The following is a 24,530-nucleotide window of genomic DNA, read 5'->3' as shown; positions in this document are numbered from 1 at the left end:
TCTTTTTGTTTATAGCGAAGGCTGTATAAGATCATCGCTCCGATACATTAGCCACAGTTTGGGCATCAGTAACTTATAAGGAAAATCTTCCCCATTCCCCGATAGTCCAAACAAAAATGTTATCGACCGATGACGGAGACTGTAGGCTGTTCATGCGGCTTCGATATGAGCTTTAGACTTTGGAGAGCTTTAGACCAGACCCTTTAATAGAATGGGACGGTGGTAGCTCTATTGTTTTTTTTCTTTCCTGGAAGGAAGCAAAAGTCTCAGGCACTGCTGCAAAAATATACCACATCCCTAAATTGTCTGTCAGACCACATGTTTCTAGAAATACGCTGCTAGGTGGCCTCATAAGCGTGCGAGAAACTAATGGAAATCAACGAAGTGTATTTAACAAGAACTTTATTCGCCAAAGCATGCAAGAAATTTAGTTCAAACGCGGCCAAAGTTCGCCTTTGCACGCACAGTAAGATTTTATCCTCGGGTAGAGCACAAAGACTGAACAGAGAACGTAAAGTATGCTATACTTCCGGTGCTGCTGGCGAGTCTATTCTCGTCTGAAGAGTTCTTGTAAGACGTGCCCAGGAGGGCGTGAACGGTGCGTCAGCGTCCTTCTCCGGGAAACCAACTCGTTGTCTGGACAGCCGCACTCACGTCTTGCACTCCTCTGTCGTACAGGCATTTGTATTAAACTGTACAAATGCTTTGGCATTTTGTTTAGCCGCAGGGCCTAGTTGTTTAACCGCAGGGCCGGTGCACTAAGCGTACCTCATTTGTCAGAAATGAACGATTATGAGAGAGACACTTCCATCTCCCGCGCAAAAAAAAGGGCACTGTTTTGTTTTCTAATTTCTGACATTGAGGGTGGCGGTCGGTCTACTCCATTTCGTTGGTCACTCCAAAAGTCAGAGAAGTGTGCGCAGTCGGTGCTGTGTTAAAAATATATGCTTGCTCTTTGTTGCCTTTCAATGAACTGAAGATAGACAGACTTAGCTTGATGGTTCTGTGCTGAATCCCTGCTTTTTCATTGTACTGACCCCTTAGAAGAATTGTATTGGTCCTGTAAAGCGGTTTATTTTGTGGCAGCTAATTTTCAGTCAACTGCACCTAGTATACCCTGCTAAACGCACCGCCGTGCTAATGCTTAAATTCGTTGACAATCTTAATATTCCTCTTATTAACTGACTCAACACGTGCGGCTACTCTTTAGTCCAGTAGAATCGTAACACGGTAACATTTTTCTCGCCGCTTGAAATAATGTCCGGTGGAAGCTAACAGCCTACTGTCGTACTACAGTTATTTGAAAGTTCAACAGCTTCTTCTCTCATCTCTTTCCACAGCGACATGAAGGAAGCAGTCTCGCCTTCCTCCTGAATCTTCCTCTCCATACGTACCAGTTGTTCAGGGGTGTAGGCTTCTTTCCAACCGCCCACTCTGGCACTATTGACAACGGTGTACTTGGCCCCATCCCCGTGGTAACCCCTCCTGCTAGTCAGGTTGTTAACCTTCGCCTGCGCGTACCAACCAGTGTTATTTCCGTCCTGCATACGCACTACCATAACATTCCTCATCTGTTGAGGAGCGCTCCTTTCCAGTAGTGTGTCGAGCAATCCGTTGCTCTCGTCTTCTAACTTCCTACTGTATCGTTCTCCCAGAAAGTGCGCCAATCGCAACACAGTGCCGCGAGTGTCCTTCTTCAGCTCTTCGTAGGTGGCGAAAAACACATTCTGGTCGTCCTTCACGGCGTATCCCGAGGCCACGTGTTCAAAGTAGCTGCCAAAGCCAAAGTCTCCCGCTAGAAAGCCGTCCACGAAATCGTCGAAAGTGCCATCCTGAAAGCGGTACACACTCAGATCCCTGACCATGTCGAAGAAGGACAGACACACGTCCCACGGGTTGCGAGCGATGTACACGTACTTCGCCTCCGTGTCCATGGTCTCTCGGCGCAAGGGCTGGTGCGTGATGAATGTTCGCAGAGGCAACTTCGCATGCCACTCTTGGTCGTTGGTGTATTCGACGGACCGCATGTTGCCAAAGTAGTCTTCGTAGTTCTGGATCGGCTCACCTTCCCGCAGGATTAGTTGCGTGATGTACTGAACCCACTTCGTCCCACACTTTGGGTACGTCGACTGGAGTACGTCGCCGCTGCAGGCGCGGAACTTGAGGCTTTCCCTGAACACTTGAGGATTTAGGTTGGGTCCTCTGGGAACCCCGTCAATTAGTTGGAAATGCGGTCTTTTGGCGCCCATGTCTTTCTTACTCTCCTGTAAAACAAGAAATGATAATGTGAAAAATACGCGGGAGTTGTGCCGCCAGTTTATTGCAGTATTTCAAAAGTCATAGTCAATAACGGCTTCAGTTCTCCTTCCGCGATCTTTGAACACGATACACAGAAGTAGAATATGACCCAGTGAATGTTTTGTCTGCTATGGTGTGAGGCTTGATAGAACAATTTTAGCTAATATTTCGTAGTTTCTTCCCGAAGCAGAAATTAAAAATAAGACTCTACGCTGTTCTCTTCGGATCAATTTTGTCTTCTGGCCAGCACCTCGCGAAAATCTTATTCTAGAATTTTAGCTCTTCAACATAGATCGCTCAGCTTAACGATGTGGGCTGTCCGACTTCCTTAATTTCCTGAAGCTGGCAGAATCAGTTCTGGGTGTAAAGATTATTGGGAGTGAGGAACAACCAAGTAAGCAATATCTGAAAATAATTGCTGCCACAAGAGATACGCATAACATTTAGAAACTTGGGTCATGAAGAAACATAGCAATCCTTTTTTTTGTACCTGTTAAAACCCTGTAAGTCTTTTATAAGATATACGAATCATATTCATTTGCCTACGAAGTACAAGACTGCAGACCCTCAGAGTTCAACGCTTAGTACCGAGGTTCACTCCATCTGATAATCAAGCAGGGCTGCGTGCCTGGTGCTGCCTTTTCTAACAGTGATTTTATCAGACTACCACTGTGTAATGTACCACACTGGTGCCGCTCACTTCCATGAACAAAACTCCTATCGATCAGCGCCTGCAACTACAATGTTGTTGAAATCACCAATGGTATAGAGCTCGTAAACACCTTCTTATAGTCAGTACGTAAAACCGGAAAGCTTAGAACAGCAATGGGATGTCAAGGAATGAAAAAAAAAGGTTCGCCCCAAATGACTGCTGCTTCAAAAAGATGAGTCGAAAACTAAAGATATTGCCAGAAGCTTCTACGTCGGGCAAATTTTCGTTTAAGTAGCCCTCAACTGTGTTGTACTTGATACATGAGCCATCACTGCATAAGATAATGAGACATCTAGGCGTGTAAACCAAATTTTAAAGAATGGCGTCACAGTTCTTAAAAACTATTCACCACATTTCAGCGAATAGACAAGCACTCAGAAAGAATAAAAAAAAACGTACAGCACAGTTACTAAGTGTTGCTTTCTGTTTAAATGGCCACTGAAATGCAGGCCAAAAGGAGCCATGTGTACCTAACGCGCGCACACGAAGTTATATCCAGTTAGAGTAGAAGAATTCTCACTCCAAGCGCCACAAAATATTAGAGAACAGCAGGCACTAAAGTGCTCAGGAAACACGCCGCAGTGGAGTCACAGAAGCCATGAAGAAAGCTAAAAATAAAAATTGTCGACTCAAAATCTCCTGTCGTATTCTGCACTGACGATATCTGCATAACAGTCGGATGTGCGTTTGGTCACAGCTGAAAGTAGTTTCGTCAACGACTTAGCTCTTCGATTCAGTACAGTCATGCAAGCTGTCACGCTGTCTCTGAGGCTGACGTGGACTATCGGCCACGGATCAGGGCGACACCACGTGGCAAGTGGTGGAATCTCTTTTAAGGTGGCAGTTTGGGCTTGTTGGTAACACATGTCAAACAAAAATAGCGCAGAAACTGAGCAAGACAAGCAAGGACACACACGAGCGCTAACTTCTAGCCCAAGTTAGCGCTCGGAGGATGTGCTGATCTCTCTGAAGTTCACAGACGACCAGACGGCATCGTACGGCCAAGTGGTGAGCTCTTACGAAAAACACTTCACTCCGGGAACGAATGTGGTCTACTACCGAGGGATGTTCAACTCGCACAAGCAAGAGCCAGACTGAACTGTACAAGCTTTTGTGACAGACCTTTTTAAAATGGCGGATAAATGCGACTATGGAGCGCTGAAAGACGAACTAATCCGCGAAAGGCTGTTGTTTGTCCACAAGATGTCCCACTAAGCGACAGGCTTCAACTATAGGTCGATCTCGCACCGCCGAAAGGCCTCGCAGCAACACGCAACCCCGAAGTAGTAAAGCAGCAAACATAGATTCGTCGCAAGGAGCATCCGGACGTAACTACTGTAGAAATCAGAAAGCAAGGCCAGGGAAACGGCTGCCATGAAGAAAAAACAGTCGTGTCCAGCGCCTCTGGGTAATAAAAATTTTTTATTGTGAATCCTGTGCCTTCTCTCACCTAACGAGATTAAAATTGAAATTGAACTTTATTCCGTCGAGGCGGGAAGGGGCTCGAAGAAAAGGAAAAACATATCACTTGACGTGGTTCGAGCCCCCATTTACAAGGCATACAGCAGTTGCACATTTACATATCATCATCATCATCATCATCATCAGCCCGACTAGACCCACTGCAGGGCAAAGGCCTCTCCCATGTCTCTCCAATTAACCCGGTCCTTAGTCCGTTGCGGCCACTGTATCCCTGCAAACTTCTTAATCTCATCCGCCCACTTAACTTTCTGCCGTCCCCTGCTACGTTTGCCTTCTCTTGAAATCCACTCCGTTACCCTTAAGGACCAGCGGTTATCTTGCCTTCGCATTACATGCCCTGCTCAAGCCCATTTCTTCCTCCTCTTGATTTCAACTAAGATGTCATTAACCCGCGTTCGTTCCCTCACCCACTTCGCCCCTTTCCGATCTAGCAGCATAATTAAGAGAGCATACAGACACAGCAAGTGAATCCAGATTTCCTTGGCTGAAAAGAAAAATTATTTGGCCGCATTCTATATCAAAGTCTTATTTTGCACGACAATAAGATATCTTCTTCATATCAAGATTAGCATAATACACTTGAAAGAAAAAAAGCATCATTATAGAATTCATAGCGGGCATAACACTCTTCTGTAAAAAAAATTCAGCAGAGTTTAGGTGCTAACACTTTCGATATTTATATCGTGTTTATGGAGGTAACTTAACAAGGTTGGAAGTGAATATTCGAGCATTTGACGGCTGATTGTTGTGCGCATGAATGGAATTTTCCAAATTTCAGGTGGCCGCGATGTCGATCTACCTTTTCTTAAACTTAGATTTGATATGGTGTGAATGAGGACCTCATTGTTTTGGACATCCTGTTTATATCTTTTGGCTAAGATATAAGAGTAGAGCCTATGCACAGAAAGTACTTTGAATTGCATAAACAGGCTTCTAGTGTGTACGCAAGGATGTACCCGTGCGATAAGGGCTAATGCTTTTGTTTGTAGCATGTTAATCTGTTGGAAATTCGTAAATGTTGCGCTTCCCCATGCAAAGAAGCAATAGTTTACATGTGACTGAAACAATCATTTGAACAAAAGTAACTTAAATGAGGTAGTGTCCCTGTTTTTGTGGGACGAGGACAGTTACGTAGCGTTCTTACGGCTTTTTTCGAATTACAGCGAGCTGTCCGGTGCCCTGCTTAACAGGGGCAAGAGCCAAGCCTTGCGCTTCGGTGCTTTTTCGTCAGATCTGCTTGGCGATGTAGAGTGGGCCTCGGCGGTTAAGGTCCTAGGAGTAGCGTTCCTCTCCTCAGGGGAGGTAGCCCGCGAAACGAGGACAGTTGAGAGCGACCGCAGAGCAGCGTCTGGTAGTAGCAGCGCGTTTTCGCCTGTCGCTGTCGGAGCGGGCATTTATCATCAGATCTTCCGTATGTGCGAAGCTCTATTATATCGCTCGCGTCGCGTGCCCGCCCCGCACTTTAACGCGTCGCTTGGCAACATTTTGTGCCAGTTTTTTCTGGGCGGGAAAGACGGAGACCAACGCTCGCGCGCTCCTCCGCCTTCCCACGCGCATGGGCGGGTTTAGCCTGCCCGACCTGCGCACAATGTGCAGCGAGCTCGCTGTCCGAGGCGTCCACGACCTGGTCTACGCCACTGACTACCCAGGGAGAGGTCTTCTCGCCTACCTACTCGGGACGTCGCGGCGCCTATTTTTTGGTCACCTTGTAGGTCCTTCAGCCGAACAGCAGCCGAGGCTCTTCCGGTATGTCTGTCGGACGGCCGAGTCTCTCACCGCTACCCTGCCCGAGGTCGAGGTCTCTCAGACGCAGGCCTCCCGCATTTGCGAGCTCCTTGCCATCCAGGTGGCTACACCTGAACAGCTAGAGCGGAGCGTGCGGGTGCGGTGGCGAGACTTGACGTCTCACACGCTTCCACCAGACGTCCGCGTCTTCGGCTGGCTGCGAGGCTGCACGGTCTTGCCTACGAGAGTCCGCGTCGCAGCGTGTGGCATCGCACCCTCTTCGCGATGTCTCGAGCACGCCATGTTTGAGTGTGTAGTGGCAAAAACGTTCTGGCGACTTCTGTCGCGTATGTTTTTTGTTTCTCTCGACGCCCGCACAAGGCCGCGCGATACGCTTGTGCGGCTATTACTGTGTGTAGGCGCCTTTGTTTTGTGGCGCCAGAGAGGCCCCGCTTCCTTACAGGCCCGCCCCAGCGAGCCATGTTCCCGATGTTGCAGCGGTGCGAGCACGCGTGCTTGGACAGGGTGACGCTGCCGGAAAAAGAGTTCCTGCGACGATGGAGCACCCGCTTCATCGTCGCAAGCAGGGGCCGTGTGACAGTGCGGCTCCGGCCATACTAGAGTGAGCGATCGCCGGCCGCGTCTCGAGCGGACGCGCCTCATTTCGGCTCCGGCAATTTTCGTCCGGATTACCGAAAAATTCCCTACGACCGCGAAAATTTTGCTTGTACTCGACGGTTAACATCACCCGGCACCCGAAGACATCGCTATCGACCGGGTGGGCCAACTTTTGGGCCTTTTAGGCCCATTTATGTCTTCATCCAATGGGAGGCCTAGCTAGGCCTAAAGCCAAGCAGCCGGTCTCCAGCGTTCTCCGCGGACGCCATGGCGGCCTCCGCTCGCTACGGGTACGATCCCGAGACTATGGCGTGGCCAGAAGTCGTCGCAGAAGCCACGTCTTCTCCTGAAACCTCCACTCCGACGCAGGAGATCGTGGATGAAGGCCTCTTCTTGTTGGTGGCACTTCGCAAACGCCAGCAGCGCCTGAACACCTCGGCAGGGAACGGACCCTCCGTGAGTGCCCCTGCTTCTGTGCATCCAAATACTTCAAGTTCCAACCATCAGCTCTCGCAAACAGCGGGATCGACGATATGGCGGCCTACCGCTATGCCTCGACTCCGCAAAGAAGACTTCACGATCGTCATCAAGCCCAGAATGACGGTCTCCCTGAAGACGGTTCTGAGAACGGTGAGCTTGGTGCTTTGCTCTCCGCCTATGATAATGCCTCCTCGGTGGACACTCTTAGTATCTGGCCCATCTGGGACCAGAATATCGTTATCGCCACCACTCAAGACGTGAATGCGGCGAACGCGCTCGCTCGTGAATTTACTCTGCAAGCTTCCAAAGGCTTCATCCCGATGGTCGGTCACGCCAAAGTCAACGGTGAAGTCTGCAGGCGGATCATTACCGTCCATGAGCAGGAAACTTCTACAACCCTGAAATCGAAAGTCCAGTGGCGCGGAGCAGCGATAGCCTTCATCAGCAAGCTGGGGAAGTCGACGATTTCCCTGCTCACCTTCGTGGGCCATAAAGTGCCACGTTACGTGCACTATAACAGTGTGGTGACCTTGGTACGCGAATACAAGCGGACTATTCCCGCGTGTTTCCGATGCGGCACCATCGGCCACCGTGTGGACTTATGCCCGGATCCTCAAAGCAATCGCTGTGGACCCTGCGCCCAAACGGTCGCAGTCCTCGAAGACGGCAACTTGGAGACCCACGAATGCACTCCTTCCTGCATCGTCTGCGGTGGCGGCCACCTTACGGGCTCGCAAGACTGCAAAGCAAAATTTCGGCGGCTGCAACGACCAGGAAACCCAACCGGTCAACGAAAGCAACGTCAGTGTGCAGTGCCCCAGGGAACTGACACCACTTCAAAATTTCCCCCGCCTGGCAACTAGCTGGTGCAAGGCACATCCGGACCAGCGCCACCGGTGGGCGCGTTGCCCGGGCGTGCCTCGAAGTCTCCTCAATCAACAAGCCAAAAGTCGTCACGTGATCCAGGCGCACCCGTATTCCAGAACGGGGATTTTCCGCCTCTCGAGGGCCGTCCGCTTGGCACACCAAAGAAGACATCACAGCCAAAGGTAGGCAGCCGAGACGGGCCTCCTCCGCCCCCCCGCACTCCCCTACCTTCTTCCCCACCTACCCTTCCTCCTCCTCCCTCCCCCCCCCCCCCTTAACTCTGGGGTTGCGGACCTCCGCCGTGAGCTCGAGACTCTCCGGACTCAAAATGCTCAACTCCAGGCCAAAATTCATGCGCTAGAAACGGTTCGGTCCTCCCCGCCTATTGCCCAGGTAGCTCCGGAACCGATGCAACAAGTACCGGTGGACCCGACACCATCTAGCTCTGACGAGCGTTTCACCGCCCTCGAGAACGCCCTTGCCGCATTAGCGACTCAGATGTCAAATTTCGGCCAAATTCAAGAAAACCTGTCCAAGTCAGTCACGGCCACGGCTACGGCCACCGTGGCGGCCAATATTAAGAAGTGGCTGGAGTCAAACCCCAGGCTTCTACGCCGAATGGGGCCCTTGAAAGACGCAAACCGCCCGTCAATATTCAACCGCCCCATGGATCTAACCGAACCCTCGGAAGAGCCGGAACCGATCCAGCCGCAGGTGACGGAACCTGTGCCGCCTCTCCAAGGCAGTCTCCCTTCAAATCAACATGGCTGCGTCCCCTCCCAACCAACACCCTAAAGGGCGCCGCCCGTTAAGACAGCAAGCTTTTTCCCTTCTGCAATGGAATTGTCGGGGTTTCAAAAACAGGACCAAACGCGCCCTTTTAAGGGAGTACATTGACAACCTCGAACACCCCGCCGCAGTCCTTGCGTTGCAAGAAACCGGGGATGCGGGTAAGCTCACGGGCTATAATACTTTTCAACGAGACCCATTCACCTGTATCCTAGTCCATAAGGGTTACACAGCGCAGGAGGTTGACATCGACTTGAATCTGAAATATTCGTACGTGATGGTCTCTGTACCTCCCCCTGCGGCGAACAGATAGCCCCGCACACATACTTAATATCTACTGCCCCCCGAAACTCAAAAACATCACTTTTTCTAACATCTTTAGCGGAGCGCTAAGGATCGCGGGTCGCTACCCCCTCATGATAGTGGGCGATTTTAACGCGCCCTGTCTCATGTGGGGTTATTGCAAGGAAGAGACGCGTGGTCGTAAGTTGCGGAACTTATATCTACGCTGGGCATCAGTCTTCTAACCGACCCGGTCCACCCAACACGTGTAGGGTAACTTCTCTCATGGAACAGGACTACTCCACTTGGGCACACGGACTCATGCAAACACTCTGTTCACACGAAAAGCATTTCCAGCTTACGGAGCGTGCACCTGACGTGGATAACCACCTAATGCACCTCTCGGAAGCTCGCCGCAGCCTCACTAAGCAATGGCGGCGGCAGAAACACAACCGTAAACTCCGCGCTCGAATCTCTGACCTCACCCAGCAAGCTGCCGAGTATGCTGCCCAGCTCGCAGACACTAACTGGGTAGATCGATGCAACAGCGCAGAAAGACACATGTCCAGCCGCAACACTTGGCGGCTCTTCAGGAGTCTCATAGACCCCACACAAACACGCTCGGAGACCCAGAAACACATCAATCGCGCGATACACAACTTTCAAGGAAACACGAAGCAGCTAGCGAACACCTTGCGCTCACAATACCTCAATCAGGATCAAGACCCGCGCGGGCAGGATTATTTGTATGCAGGCTGCGATAATCCGGAACTGGATCAACTTTTCCAGCTTCACGACCGTCGCGCGGCTCTTGTCAAAATGCGCAGGGAGACGGCGCCCGGAAGGGATAAGGTCACAGTCAAATTATTGGCGAACCTTCCTGATCGGGCATACGAAACCCTACTCGAATATATTAACGCCATTTGGACCGGGGACACTTCGTTGCCACCGGATTGGAAGACATCATTGGTAACCTTTATCCCAAAGGCGGGGAAACCGGTAAACACCGACAACCTCCGGCCCATCTCCCTCACTTCATGCGTAGTAAACTGATGGAAACGATGGTCCGTGACCGCCTCTCAGAATATCTCGAGAGCAAGAACTCCATTCACGACACCATGTTCGGTTTGCTACCCAGTACGTCCGCACAAGACATCCTTTTACAGCTTCATCACGAGGTTCTCGAACCAATAGAACACCCACACAACGACAAAATAGTCCTTGCACTCGATCTCAAGGGTGCGTTTGACAATGTTAAACACGGCGTCATACTAAAGCACGTTAGCGAGACCAACTGTGGTCCTCGTACATTCAATTACATCAAAGATTTCCTAACAGACCGCTTGGCCTATATACGTATACAAGAGACCGAGTGCGCCCCGTTTGAGATGGGAACGCGGGGCACACCACAAGGCGCTGTGTTGTCCCCGCTTCTCTTTAACATTGCTATGATGTATCTCCCGGCACAGCTGGCGGCTGTCGGCGGTGTTCAGCATGCGCTGTACGCCGATGACATCACCATCTGGGCCACTACGGGAAACATAGGAGAGATGGAGGAATGCCTGCAAGCAGCGGCGAGCATAGTTGACCACTATGCCACGTACTGCAGCCTCCAGTGCTCCCCGTCCAAGTCTTAAATTGTGCATATTCGATTTTCTCCGAAATGCAAAATCTCCGTTCAGCTTTCTCTCGCAAGCGTCCCCATCCGTGAAGCGAAGGAGCTACGAATACTCGGTCTCTTCATTGATCAACATCGTAAGGCAGACACAACTCTTGCCAAACTCCGCAAAGTCGGCGACCAGGTGGGCCGGATGGTTCGCCGCGTTTCCAACAAGCGAGGAGGGTTGCGAAGTAAGGATGCGATGCGGCTCGCACGTGCCTTCGCAACGAGTCGAGCACTGTACTCGACTCCTTACCTCCGCTTACGGAAACATGACGAAGATCACTTGGAGATTGTACTCCGCAAAATTTTCAAGAGAGCCCTCGACCTCCCGATATCCACTTCCAACGCGCGACTCCTCGCGTTGGGGGTGGTGAACACCTATCGAGAACTCCGCGAGGCGCATCTTGTTAACCAATACACATGTCTCGCCCAGACCGTGTCCGGTCGCCGCCTCTTGGACCGGTTACATATCAGACATGATCACCATACCATGGAACGGGTTCTAGTGCCAGAACTGTGGAGAAGCGCCCTCCACGTTCGACCCCTTCCGACTAAGATGAACAAGGAGGACCATAATGGCCGGCGCCAGGCGCGGGCGAATGCCCTGCACCGCCACTACGGCTCAAAGAAACACGTCTTCTACGTAGACATTGCCGGACCCTACAGCTCCAGGGGGGAATGGTACACGGCTGCAGTCATACACGAGGGAAAGCAGGTGGACGGCCTCTCGTTCAGAGCGCCCAACCCAACGCATGCGGAGGAGGTGGCGATCGCCCTCGCAGCCTCCCATCCCGACTCTAAATTCATCCTCACAGACTCTCGCGGAGCCTGTCGTAACTTTGAGTTCGGTTGGATCACTCCACTCGCTCACCAAATTTTACACCGCAGTACTCGCGACGGCGATCCAACTCATCGCTCAATCATATGGGTCCCCGGCCACCAAGGCATGCCAGGTAACGAAGCCGCCCATGAGGCAGCCCGCGCACTCACTCACCGGGCACCAGGCGTCCCCTGGGAGGAGCTTAACCCAGATCACAGCCCTCTCCTTTCTATAAAAAAAATTACTGAGCACTGTCGTGCCTAACACCGGCGATACCCAGTTCCTATGAAAAGACCCTGCTGTGCCCGGCGGTTCTCAAGCACTTAAATCCTTCTTTTGACGGCCGCTGCTCATTCTGTGGGGTGGTGGCTGACACCTTCCACATTGTTTGGGCATGCAGAGAAAATCCTTCTCTAACCCCAATCGCCCCTTCCCCTACACGAGAGGACTGGGAGGCGGCCCTGCTCAGCTGCCTCGAACTATCGGCCCAACAGGCCCTGGTTCGGCGGCTTGTGTAGCGGTCTCGACCAATGGGATCTCGGAATGAGGAACTCCGCCTAGTATTGTAAGGGGTGACACCTATTAGGGGCCTCTCCCTGAGCACCTCTCTGTAAGTTACTAAATAAATGCTTTTCACCACCACCACCGGCTATACTAAGTGTTGCACGCCAGTGTTGTGCGTGAAGTTTGTGCGCGAAATTGGTGCGCGGTCATCCTCCCGCATGCTTCCCCCGCGCGTTTGGACCCTCCTGAACCTTTTACTTTGGACACTGTGTATCGGACACTTGCGTTGCTTTTGAGTGTATGTATGTGTGTTGCATCGGGAGACATCAATCGCCGTAGTGTTTCTTCTGTTTTGTAGAGGGACGTCTTTCCCTTTTATGCTTCAAGGTCCAAATAAACTTCTGTTCACGGTAGAAAATATTTGAATTTCTCTAGTAAGCCGACGCTTTTGGCAATTAGAGAAACAATGCTGTTAACGTGAGTGTCCCATAACATGTGTTTATGAAAATAGACAACCGCCTACGACAGAAATTGTGGCGCTCGGCTGGTGACACGAAATCGCGGGTTCGATTTCGGCCACTGCGATCGCATTTCGATGGAAGTGAAACGCAAGAGGCCCGTGTACTGCGCGATATTAGTGCACGTAAAAAATCCCACGTGGCCGAAATTTTGCGCAGCCCTCCACTATCCTGAGTTGCTATGTGAGACGCTAAGGGGACACATAATCTCAGCCTTAAAAGTTTCACGCCTTAACGATAATTGGTGAAATGCCCATATATGCAGAATTGGTCACTCTCTGAACATTCATAGATCCCTGCAGTACTCATACCACTCTATAAAATCCAAACAAACAGGAAAGCATGCATGAAAACCGCTCTTAGCTGTGTCTCGTCAGTGCGTCAGCACTTTCCACCAACGTTACTAGAATACTTTTTCAGTGTGCAAACTCCGACGCCGCGTATGTCGCCCTTGCCTGTACTGCCGAGCGGGGGCGCTCTCGTCGCTGTTTGACCGGCTTCTCGATACAGTAGCCGCGCTGACCACATCAGCGAAGACTACAGCGAAGCGCTATTGTGCCAGGCGTTTCTTTGTTGGGTTAAACTGCGCCGCAAGTTGATCGCTGCTCCTCTGTGTCCTTGCCACATTTAAGTGCGTTTCGAGCGACGCAGCTTGTGCGGAGCTGGCTGCGGCTGCAACTCAACATAGAAGTGCAGCAGCGTTGGTGCACCCGAGCTATGCGTCCGTGAGTCGGTGCGGCTGAGCTGTCCACCTGCCCAACCAAGGCAAGATAAGCGTTCTTCGTAATTTGCGACCGCAATTCACAGTGACCATCGCCAATGCTGCAAACATTTTCTGGAAAGTGCTGGAAGAGCTAGAGAAGTGCAGCCTTGCTCGCTTGGGTTGTGCTGAGCACGTGTCGGCATTCACTTGTCAGATCTTAATTTTGTTATTGCTACAAGAATGCACTTTTTCTCTAGCATGCATCTTGTCTCTTGTAAAAGCACGTCTCTTGTAACTGTTCGGCCTATTAAAATTGGATCCCATTGAGATGTACATGTTTTTTTTCCCTATATGAATTGAATAAACTGCTTTGAATCTGACCTGCGCTATTACCGTCATTTTTTTTCGTGTTTTATGACCTTAATAACGTCGAAGTTTCATGGTGGTAGTCCTGCATCTCCCTTTAAAAAGCATGTATGCATCGTTGACTGTCTTGCTTCAAATCGATGGTATTTGGCCATAGGTTTCGATATTTTCGGCAACATGCGACTCATTTACCGTGTCGTGGCTCGCCGTAAGAAAAGAGACATTTAGTTTGTAGGGAAGTAAATGAAACAAAAAAACTATACCCGACCAAGAACCAGATTTCTCATCCAAATAGCTAATGATTCAGATATACCGACTGTACGTCTGCCGCCCAGGACCGTTCGCGCAGCCTTAAAGCCACTGTCGTTGCCCATTCAGAATAATATCTGTGCACTGTCTTGGAAATATCTTCGTTAAACAGGAATTACTGGCGTAAAGTGTCGTGAAACACGGCGTGCTCGTCTCATAGCGATAGTTCGTGTGACGAGAAACCGGTCGGAGCGGGCCAACAGCGTCCAAAGCGCCACCTCACAAAAGGGAGCCGAATGGGACCACGTTTGGCCGGCGAAGTGCAGCGGAGTTTTCAAACTGCCCCGGTAATCTAGTAATGTTGTTCTCCACAGCGGTGCGGCGGCCGTTCACTTCGCCACTGTCAGCGGGCACGCTCTGTTTGCTCGAAACCCCGTTGAGCGCGCTGCAATTTGTTTGCGCACGACCGTAGTCACGTGGTATTTTTCATATTTCGCGGGCTTTCTTTAGATGCCGGAAAAAAGGACCGCGTTCGAGATACGATGCTACAAAAAACTGGATCGGTTGTTTATAAACCTTCTGTAAAACCTAACGTAACGGTCCTGGCACTAAAATGAATATTTGAAAATTTGAATAATTCACCTTAGTCACTTAACTAAGTAAGCGCAATAAAAAAATAATCTGAGGAGCACCACATGATGGCGAACAATGTATCGTTGGTTTCCGCGGGCCGCGGTTCACCGCTTTTTTTTTTTTAATCCTTGGTTTAAGTTACGTGAAACACCCTGTGTAACGTCCTTAATTAAAACACGGTATTCTTGCTATTGACACTGTTAACGAATATAGGCCCCCAGAAGTGACATTTCCCGCTGATATGACATGTACACAACACATCAATTCATTGCATAAATCATCATCATCAGCCGAGGAGTGCACTTGCCAGGCGCCGCTATTAGTTCCCTGAAAAAAGTGAAAGTTAACATTTACCGCGCATAATTCTAATCGCTTTTAAATTACTGCTGACTTGTTGAGGCGAACACCAAAGATCAGCAATATTACCGTAATTTTCCTTCTACAAAAAAGTCTTCTCGTAATATTGCTAATCTATCGCACTACTATCCCATAAAATAATTGTTTCTCGAGTATAAAATAACAAAACCCAAGCATTATATGAATTTTCGCCCTATGTACTTTTTCTTTTTTGAAAACTACGCCTTTCAAACGTTTTTCAAGAGTTCCGCACATTCAAGCAAAAAAAAAAAGCGACGCTCGCTGTCTTAGCTGTGATAAGTGGCCTGTATCAAAGACGATGCGATTATCTCTCTCAATCCCTGCAACATCTGCTTCCGTATGTTGTGACTGATTATGAAAAGAAGGAAAAACACTCTGAGACCTTCAATACAAAGGAATTGTTTTGGTTGCCTTGGTTTATGGCGTTTAACGTCCCAAAGCGACTAAGGCTATGAGGGATGCCGTAGTGAAGGGCTCTGGAAATTTCGACCCCCTGGGGTTCTTTAACTTGCACTCACATCGCACAGTACACGGGCCTTTAGAATTTCTCCTCCCAAGAAATTCTAGCCGCTGAGGCCGGGATCGAACCCGCGTCTTTCGGGTCAGGCGCCAAGCACCATAACCACTGATCCACCGCGGCGGCGGAATTGTTTTTTAACCTATTTATTGTGATAAGAGTCAGACATGTACATGAAATCTGTGAACAAACGTACAATGTTTTTCAATATTCATTGTGAACTCTGGCACAACGCTTATTACTTGGAGTTTTCTTGAACTATTGTTTCGTTAATTTATTGTAGTCTAGATTTCTTAAGAATTTTCATTGAGCACGTGAACTCGCACTGTAATTTATACTGTGACGACTGCTACCTTGTATGGGCCCCCGGGCATTTTTTCCCTTATTTGATCCCCTGGGAGGCCTTCAACCCCGAGTTAAAGCAAATGAATTGATATCAATATCGCTCAGGTTCTCTAAACATTCTACTTCCCTCAACACAGGGAATCCTCCTCAAGAGATTGTGCCTCCTTCCTCGATCCTTTTCCTGATTGATGACAAACGCACCTTTTCCGCGGGGTATTTGTTTAAGGTCACTCCCTTTCCTGATTGGTGATAAATACACTTTTCGTGAGGCTTATGTGCTCAAGGTTCCTCCAGTCAGCCTTGCAGCAAGTTTGTTCACGCGCTGTATCGCAGCACGTCGCTCTGAGAAGGTAATACGCAAATTTCTAAACATCTTTCTTCGGTCGTCAATGCTCTAGAATGGCATTACCGAATTTTCACATGAACCTCGTACTAGCACCAGGTTTCTATTTCTATTATCATCTGATGTAAGTGGTTGCTGAAGTAACAATCTGCTTCCCACAGCTATTCCTAGCCTTCCGCCCACTAACCGAGTGCGTAAAGGAATTTCTAGGTGCCTCCCTTTCTTATCAGTATATTTATTTCCCCAGCTGTCAGCAATTTTTACCCTTATCTGCTATGATCCAGCTTGTTTTCAAGGCGGGCCCTCATTTTAAAACAATTCTGAAAGCCCTTACCTCCTGAGCTTCACACGCGCTCTGTCCTCTTGCCTTCCAAGTGCCGGAGCGCGTCTGTTCGACAGGGCGATTCGACGCATCGCTGCGAACATGGCCGGCTTCCGCCGCTGCGCAGTACACCATTTCTGCTGCAGGGGCTTCGCCCGTTGTGAAATGCGGCACTTCCTTTCCAGGCAGGTGGCTTTCGACATGCTCACGCTAGGAGGTACAAGTGATAAACGAAGCCGCGTCCGGTTTAAGAACATCCGGTTTTGTTTTTGTAGCCTTCTTACTTTGCATTGTTTGTGAAATGCCCCTCCTGCTAGGGCCAAAGCATTGGCCTGCAGTATGGTTAAATAAATAAATAAATAAATAAATAAATAAAAATCAAAAGAGACTAGAAGGCATATGTGAAATGGTAAATTTCATAACAGGCTCCCTGAAAATTCCATACGTTTAAAACATGGCGGCACGTGTGAGCCATCATCTTCTACCCAGAGAAGGAAAAACCAGTATTTTTGCTGGATATGACGTAATGTAGTGCAAAAAACCAGTATTATTGCCGGAAGGGACGTAATGAAGTGCGTTATCAATTACTGAGAATTTTTGCACAGAATATGCAGTGTTTTTAAATGTTTCCTATACAATCGGCCAACTTATAACGGTCGTCGTTATAGCAAGTGCTCCGTGATTACAAACGAGGGCGGTGCTACCGCCAAAATATGTATTACTGCAATTGCACGCGTCTTAGATACAACGAACAACTGCGCTTGCACCACTCGGCTATAGCAAACAAGAAGGCACCGTAAAAACTCAGAGACCAGAGATCACCTCACGGGCCCCGTGACACCTTCGACATCCCCCATCCCGGAAAGAACGAGGCTTCCTCCCCTCATCCCCCCCCCCTATGAAACTATAAAAAAGGTGCATTGAAAGTACGTATCCGCTAGCGAAGTGCCCACCGACAGGCTGCAAGGTCGGTCTGTCTCACGAAATTCGGAGCATTTTAGAAAAAAAAACAAAGAAAATAGTACATGCGAATATTTTTTTTATTCATCGTCGTATCCACTGTGAATCGATGGCTTCTATACAGGCGGCACTGCGTGCAATTGGGCACCAGAAAAATTGCCGAAGATTACGTTACTTCCTAATGCGAAATTTGAGCGCAGCTCCTCAGCTGTCCCAGCTTTTCGGTGGACTGAGGCAAAGAATTCGTGCAAGGCATGTATGTGCAATTACAGACAACTTGTTACTTTTCGCACATATTCTTTCTTCAAGAAACACTCCATAATAGTTCTTGATTGTCATGAAGGAAGCTTTGTGGTCAGAGAAATAGATTGATATATGCTCGACTAGCTGCACCAATGCCTGGTTCTCAAAGAGGAGGTCTGCGCAAGTATTTCGCCAGGTTGTCACAGCTGTGGGAGCCGTAACGAGCGAGAGGAACGGGATGTTCTCCCCCATAAGTGTAAGAAATCCCCGCTTCTCTTTATATCTACATTAAAGTCCCCACCCGCCCTGCCACCTTGGCAGGTGACAGCGTTTCTGGCACAACGTTGTCAATGCCAAAGCATGCAGCGCACATCTTCACTATTACCACGTAGCTTAAAGCACAATTAAAGTGTCCACTGTTCCAATAGGGCAGTTATGCGCCTTCCTTCTGGTTCAAGTGTCCACCAAGATATGTGAGACACTGCGCATTTCCTTTCCCCAAAAAGCAATTTACAAATTTTACCCTCTGCTTTCCAAGCCCCCGCTCTATTGGTTTCGCCGCTGTGGGAGACAGATACTGCTCATTTCCTTTCCTCAAAAATACCGGAGACACTTTGGAAATTCTAAAGTGTGCTTGGCGAAAGCCTTATGGTCAACCCACTGCCGCTTCCCTCAATGCTGACGGAGAGGTCCTAACCTTGAGTGTGTTAAGTGATGCCCTGTTCCTCTTCACTCACGCGTCGGCGGCGGCGCCACATCAGAAAGTTCTCGAAACGCCTCGAAGCCAGTCTCAGCGCCTGACCAATGGGGACGCGCGCCCGGCGCGAGAAGGAGAATGCACAGCCGACGCTGTGTGTATGTGCGCGCCTGCCTTGGCGCACAGACGCAGAGCTCGCCTATATATGAAGGACGTTGAGCACTGTCTGTCAGCTGCAGTTGAAGGGAGTATCTGTTCTCGCTTCGGCGAGCGCGGCTTCGGCCGCTTATCTGTTTTTTGAGCAGCGTCCGCCGTTGTTGCCGCGACGCGCGTCTTTTCTTTCCTTTTTCTCTTTCCTCTGATCTTTTAACTCTCCTCTGTCTGCACGTGGCAGCGGTGGTGGCTCGGATCGAGCCAGTAGGCAGGCCCGTGCGATTTCCTTTTCATCCTTCTCTCAGTCACAACAACAACAACAACAACTGTCTGTCAGCCCGAGCCGTCGTTAAAGCTTCAGAGAAGCGCGCCTGCTCGACTCCAGTGACAACACCACTCGCCCAGTCACGGATGGACGGATGGGAGCGCCCCCTTTGAAACGGGGTGGTAGCAATTGCCATCATGCTTAGCTTCTTTTTCCTTTGTTTTTGTTCAAATTTGTTGCAAATTCTCATTAAAATTCGCCATGTTCTTTCACTACGGTTTCCCAAACTTCTAACCTTATGTCACCTCTCTGCTTTTCTGCCAAAAATCTTTCAATCGCTTTTTGTTAACTTACACCGCATTTATTTACATGATCATTGTTATCATTAAAGCCTAGGGCCTCAGGAAGAGTGACTGTGCCTGCATCGACATCCGGATGGATACCATCACATTTGGGTATGAGGAGTTCAATTGTTTCTACAGATCTACCACACACAGCACATGTGTCATCATCTTCGTTAATTTTTTTTTTGTAGCTGTGCGTTCTAAGACACATTGACCTAACTTCAAAGAGTAGGGCACTGCCTCTTGAGTTCTGGTTGAAAACTCCTTTCCAGATCTGCCTGTTCCAGTAGCGATATAGTTCTGCGCTCTGCTTCTTCTCCGTTGAGTTAATCCAATTTTTAACTTACGCCTTTTTAACCTGTCGTTTAATGCTCTATCTTTCTCCGTCCTCGTGTCTGGCGTGCTCAATGGTTATTTAGTTGTTTTCCGCCACTGTGATTCAACGCTCTACTGTATAAATATTTGAATACCTCAGCTGCCCACCTGTTATAGTCGAATTTCCTCAGGCGTTTTTCATATAGTATTTTACTCTTAGCTTCCCGTGCTTCGAACGATGCCCAGCCCATATCCCCTCGTGCTGCGTCGTTTGTGGTTTCGCCGTAGGCACCTTGTGCTAATCTTCCTACAGCTCTCTGATTTACGTCTAATCTACACTGAACTTCTGCCCTTAAGCCCAGAACCGCATTACCGAAAGTAAGCCCTGGCACCATTATTGCTTTCCAAATACCTCTCAGCACTTCGTATTTGCTTTACTGCCATTATGCCCTATGTTTCATTATCCCGGCGTCTCTTCGGCCTTTTGCCCTAAGAGCCTGTTCATGCTTTTCCGTGTATATCTGCACTTCGTTTAGCCATATCCCGAGGTATTTGTATTCGGCCACTCTGGGTATTTCGTGGCCTTGTATTGTAAGCATGTGCTCAGTTGTTTTGTTGAAAATCATCGCACCTGACTTAGTTGCGCTAACACTGAATCTTAGAGCGTCTCCTCTCCACAAGAATTAACCAGAGTTTGCAAATCTTTCTGGCTATCTGCTAACATTACAATATCGACCGCATACATTAAACCAGGGATCGGCTGCTCAACTACATTTCCGCCTAATCTGTACGAAAGATTATAACCTAGATTACTTTCTTGTAGCCTTCCTTCCATATTTATGGAAACGATGGAGGACATTGTCTAACACCACACGCCCTTGGTGTGAATATGACTGGACCTGATTTCGCCTGAGATGACTTCGTTGACGCGAATCATACTCCTGATCGGAGATACATGCACCGATTTTACATGAAAACCGAGCACTCTGTAACTTACATGAACTTGTTGAAGACTATTGCGGAGAAGGCTGAGTTGCCACCGGTTGTCATGAACGCTTTTAGTGCGATTAGTTAAATCACAACCCTGAGGCGGCTCGTCGGCAGCAGGCTCACGGTGAGGCTTGCAGTGATGGGTGAGGAAGGTAATCTTCCTCCCCGAGTAAGGTAAGCGACTCCTCAATTTTCCCCTCTGAAAAAAAGATTATGTTCCTCTCCAATTTTATCTGATTTCACCTTGGGCTTAGGCACCTTCACATGCTTTTTCACATTTTTAGCTGAGTTAATTGTTGGCGGGAATACATACGATTCAAGCAGAGGGCTGAGTCGGGCTTGTTAGTTCATGTTGAATGGTACGGCAAAACAGCGCTGACGGACTGGACGGAAGAAGAAGAGCCTCATCCCGGCGCATGTATCTGTCTCATCTTCTTCCGTTCCGTCCGTCAGCGCTGTTTTGCCGTATTATTCATACATACGATTGTTTACTCCTTTCATGTTTTCTAAAACTACGCCCTCATATTGCTTTCAGGCACATTTACATTTTTTTCTCATATTTTAGCCGGGTTAATTCCGTTCTTCACTCGGTTCATGCTTTAGATCTTCGCTTTCATTGTTGTTTTGCCATTTTTATTTCTGTTTTCCTGGTTTATCTGGTGGCATTCAACAAGAGTTGTTGTAGCGTGTATCCTTGCTTCATCCGCCGTAGGGTGTTTTATGTTTGTGTTTTGTTATTTCATTGGTGGTTGTCTGAAAAAGGACGTGATGTGGCTTAGTCATCTCCTATGCTTGATATTTTTGCGCGTTTTTCCCGACAGGTGCATTGTTTTGTTTTTGTTTTTACTTTTTTTTTCTAGCAGCCGTTGGCTCGAGGCTGGCCGCAGCCCTCTCAAATAAAGTTGTTAGTACAGCGCTACTTCCTATCCGCCTCATCTTTCTTTGAATTTTTGGCTTATTGTTTATGGGGGTTTGGTTTCGAGTTGCGACAGCTTCCCTGAACTTCCGTTCTTCTACTGTTCTTCCAAAGCGACTCAGGCTATGAGGGACACCGTAGTGAAGGGCTCCAGAAATTTCGAGCACCTGGGTTTCCTTAACGTGCACCGACATATGGCACGGCACACGGACCTCTAGAATTTCACCTTCACTGAATGAACTCGCGCAGCCGAAAATATAAAGCGCGAGAAATTACTTTTCTTCAGCCTGCTATATGCGACCCATGTATGCAGATATTTGTTCACGCCAATGGCGATGATATAAGCCTGCTAACAAACCATCATCTGTTGTTTAGAATAAATGTGTTTTGAATATGTAATTCCGGTATCACTCATATAACCTGCTGAGTTTGATTTATGCAAGCGGTTTAACCTCCCAAAGCCATTCAGCCTATGAGGGACACCGTTGTATAGCCCTTTGTGCACTTTCGACCACTAGAGTTTCATTAACGCGCGCTGATATCGTACAGCACACCAGCCTATAGTATTTCGCCTCAATGGAAGTGATACCGCCGTGGCCGGAATCAAACTCGTGTCTTTCGAGTCACCAGCCGAGCAATATAGTCACTAAGCCACCGGGGCGTCCACCTGCTAAGGAGGCAAGTGTGAACTTCGTGTCGGAATTCAACGTATGAGCTGATAGACATCCTCTCTGGCGTGCGTTTTGGACTGCGGCTCACTGAGATGGGTTGCCAGTTAGGTGAACAGTTTATGGAGAAAAACCACTACAGTGTGTACCGATACAGACTGTTTATTTTATCTTTGCTCAAAACAAGGTGAGGTGAAAGTAAAAGCTGCTGATGAGCAGCTTCACAAGATCACAGCCCACCGGTTTGAATACGCAACATCAGGGAATACATGATACATATATATATAAGATGCGAAATTGAGAAACGCTTCGTTTATTGGGAGTCGACGTTTCGGACAGAGCCTGTCCTTTTTCAATACTGAGGTCACATGGTTCTTGCTTCTCTTCTTAAAGGGTCTCCATCTGTACACGTGCCTCAGGCTTTAAATGGAAAATCAATGGCGACTTTAATTGTGACTCCTCCAACGTTATCTACCTCCTAGAATGTGGTGTGTGCAGTATGCAGTACATTGGGCAGACGGTTAACCCTCTACGATTTCGCTTTAATAACCACCGCGCTCATGCCCTATCGCTACCTAACCTCCCCTTGTCAAAACACATTAATGACAAAAAACACCCATTTGAAGCACTTAAATTAACAGTCTTACAGGGTGGGTTCAACAACACCCGGGAGCGGGAGCAACGCGAGTCGTACTTTATTTATAAGTTTGGAACAATTGCCCAAGGCATTAATGAGAGCCTGGGCGCTTTGTCTTCAATACGCCCCCTCAAATCCAGTACTGACCTTGGATTTCCGGCCTGACAGGCCTCGCAAGCTTTCTCCCATACGCTTACACCGATGGCCTCATCGCCCACAGCGTTCTTACCTTCCCCCGTTCGACCATCTTGACGAGAGCGGCGCCGTCAAAGAACTTAAGCACCCGCGCCATTCATAGTGGCCCCACGCGACGATTCTTCCCCAAAGTCGCCTCCGTTTCCGGCCTTTTCTTTTCCTTTTTTTGTTGCCTGTGTGGGTGTGTGCAGGTACACTCCACGTGTGTCTCGTTAAATTCCACTCTGCCCGCCTTGACTCATCCTGCCAAAGAAGTTGCACATGGCGGAAGTCTTTCTTTTCTTTTTTTTTTCCCGCCCTTTTGCTCCATTGTATCTTGTTTACTCGTTTAAGTGGACAACATTTGAGTGCACCTCAAATCTATGCTGTGCGTCGGCCACTGTTTGTCTCTATACACTTTGCTAGCTGTCCGCTGTGTTAGGACTCAGTTCTCTGTCCATATTCCCCTCCCGCTCTTCCTTTTTTTTTTTCCTCCCCTTTTTTCCTTTTTTCTTTTCTCCCCGCGACCGCATACGTGGGTGGCGGGCGACGACATTTACCCTCCCCACCCCCTGTCCCGTTTGTGTATTTTTTGCTATTTTTTTCTTTTTTTTCTCTTCCCTGAGCCGTTCTTCCTTCTGCAGTGTCGACTTGTTTTGGCTCAGGTGTCGAACACGTGTACAGATGGAGACCCTTTAAGAAGAGAAGCAAGAACCATGTAACCTCAGTCTTGAAAAAGGACAGGCTCTGTCCGAAACGTCGACTCCCAATAAACGAAGCGTTTCTCAATTTCGCATCTTATTTTAAACTAGCAACCAAGTACGTTTACCTTATTGTGCTACATCTCTTCGACGGCTGCTAGCAACGCTTCTAATACAGTTTTTTGGAAATATCCCCTTCATCCGCCAACATGGGCAGTAATTGGAGACTCCCAAACTAAACACCTCTTTAACCACTTCGACCCCTCGAATCGGTGCTCCCCGGCATTCATCACTCAGCCCGGTGCGAAGATCAACGACATTCGAAACCTGCTGGACTTTGTGCCTCCATCGGTGAGCGGATTTATACTACATTTCGGGGCTAATAACCTGATCAGCGACGACATCCGGACTGCGATTGAGCGGTACGCCGAGGCCTTTAACATCATCCGCACGGAACGGCCTCAAGTGCAAGTCATCTACGCAACATTAGTTCTGCCACGCGCCCCAAACCGCCGACGACGCTCTAGCAACTGGCGGTCAGTGGACCGACTCAATCGCCGGGCTGAGAGCTTCAATCGCCAACTGGTTGAACTTTGTCATCGAGAACACAATGTGTTTTTTCTTAACCACTCTCTGGAGGTCTTTCCCCCAATCAGTGTACTCGCTGCAGATGGAGTGCATCCTAGTTTCCGTGGGGTTTCGGTGTTGGCGTGGCAGATTTACAACCTGCCCCTCGACTACCATCGGCATCGCCTGACAGAGTGGCAGGACCATCTAATGACAACAGATGAGTATACCCACCCCACCATGGAGCATCGAGCAGCTCCTAGCTACTCGGAGGTCCTCACCAGCC

General features: G+C 48.8%; 2 protein-coding genes across 3 annotated transcripts in view; one reads left to right on the top strand and one right to left on the bottom strand.

Annotated features, from left to right (window-relative positions):
- Window positions 1-24,530, top strand: part of LOC149361578 (3-alpha-hydroxysteroid sulfotransferase-like) — a 167,380-nt gene that overhangs the window by 103,821 nt on the left and 39,029 nt on the right. The gene's annotated exons all lie outside the window — the stretch shown is intronic.
- Window positions 1,272-16,749, bottom strand: LOC149361579 (3-alpha-hydroxysteroid sulfotransferase-like). Its single transcript, XM_089567461.1, has 2 exons — window positions 16,627-16,749; window positions 1,272-2,264 (listed from the first exon to the last, which is right to left on the bottom strand). Exons 1-2 carry the CDS (start codon window positions 16,747-16,749, stop codon window positions 1,272-1,274), a joined length of 1,116 nt encoding a protein of 371 aa, XP_089423587.1.

The sequence above is a fragment of the Amblyomma mixtum genome, chromosome 2 (genome assembly GCF_055824585.1).
Source record: "Amblyomma mixtum isolate Tamu chromosome 2, ASM5582458v1, whole genome shotgun sequence".
NCBI classification, from domain to species: domain Eukaryota; kingdom Metazoa; phylum Arthropoda; class Arachnida; order Ixodida; family Ixodidae; genus Amblyomma; species Amblyomma mixtum.
The sequence above is the reverse complement of the archived record's forward strand: the minus strand, read 5'-3'. Positions and strand labels throughout refer to the sequence as shown.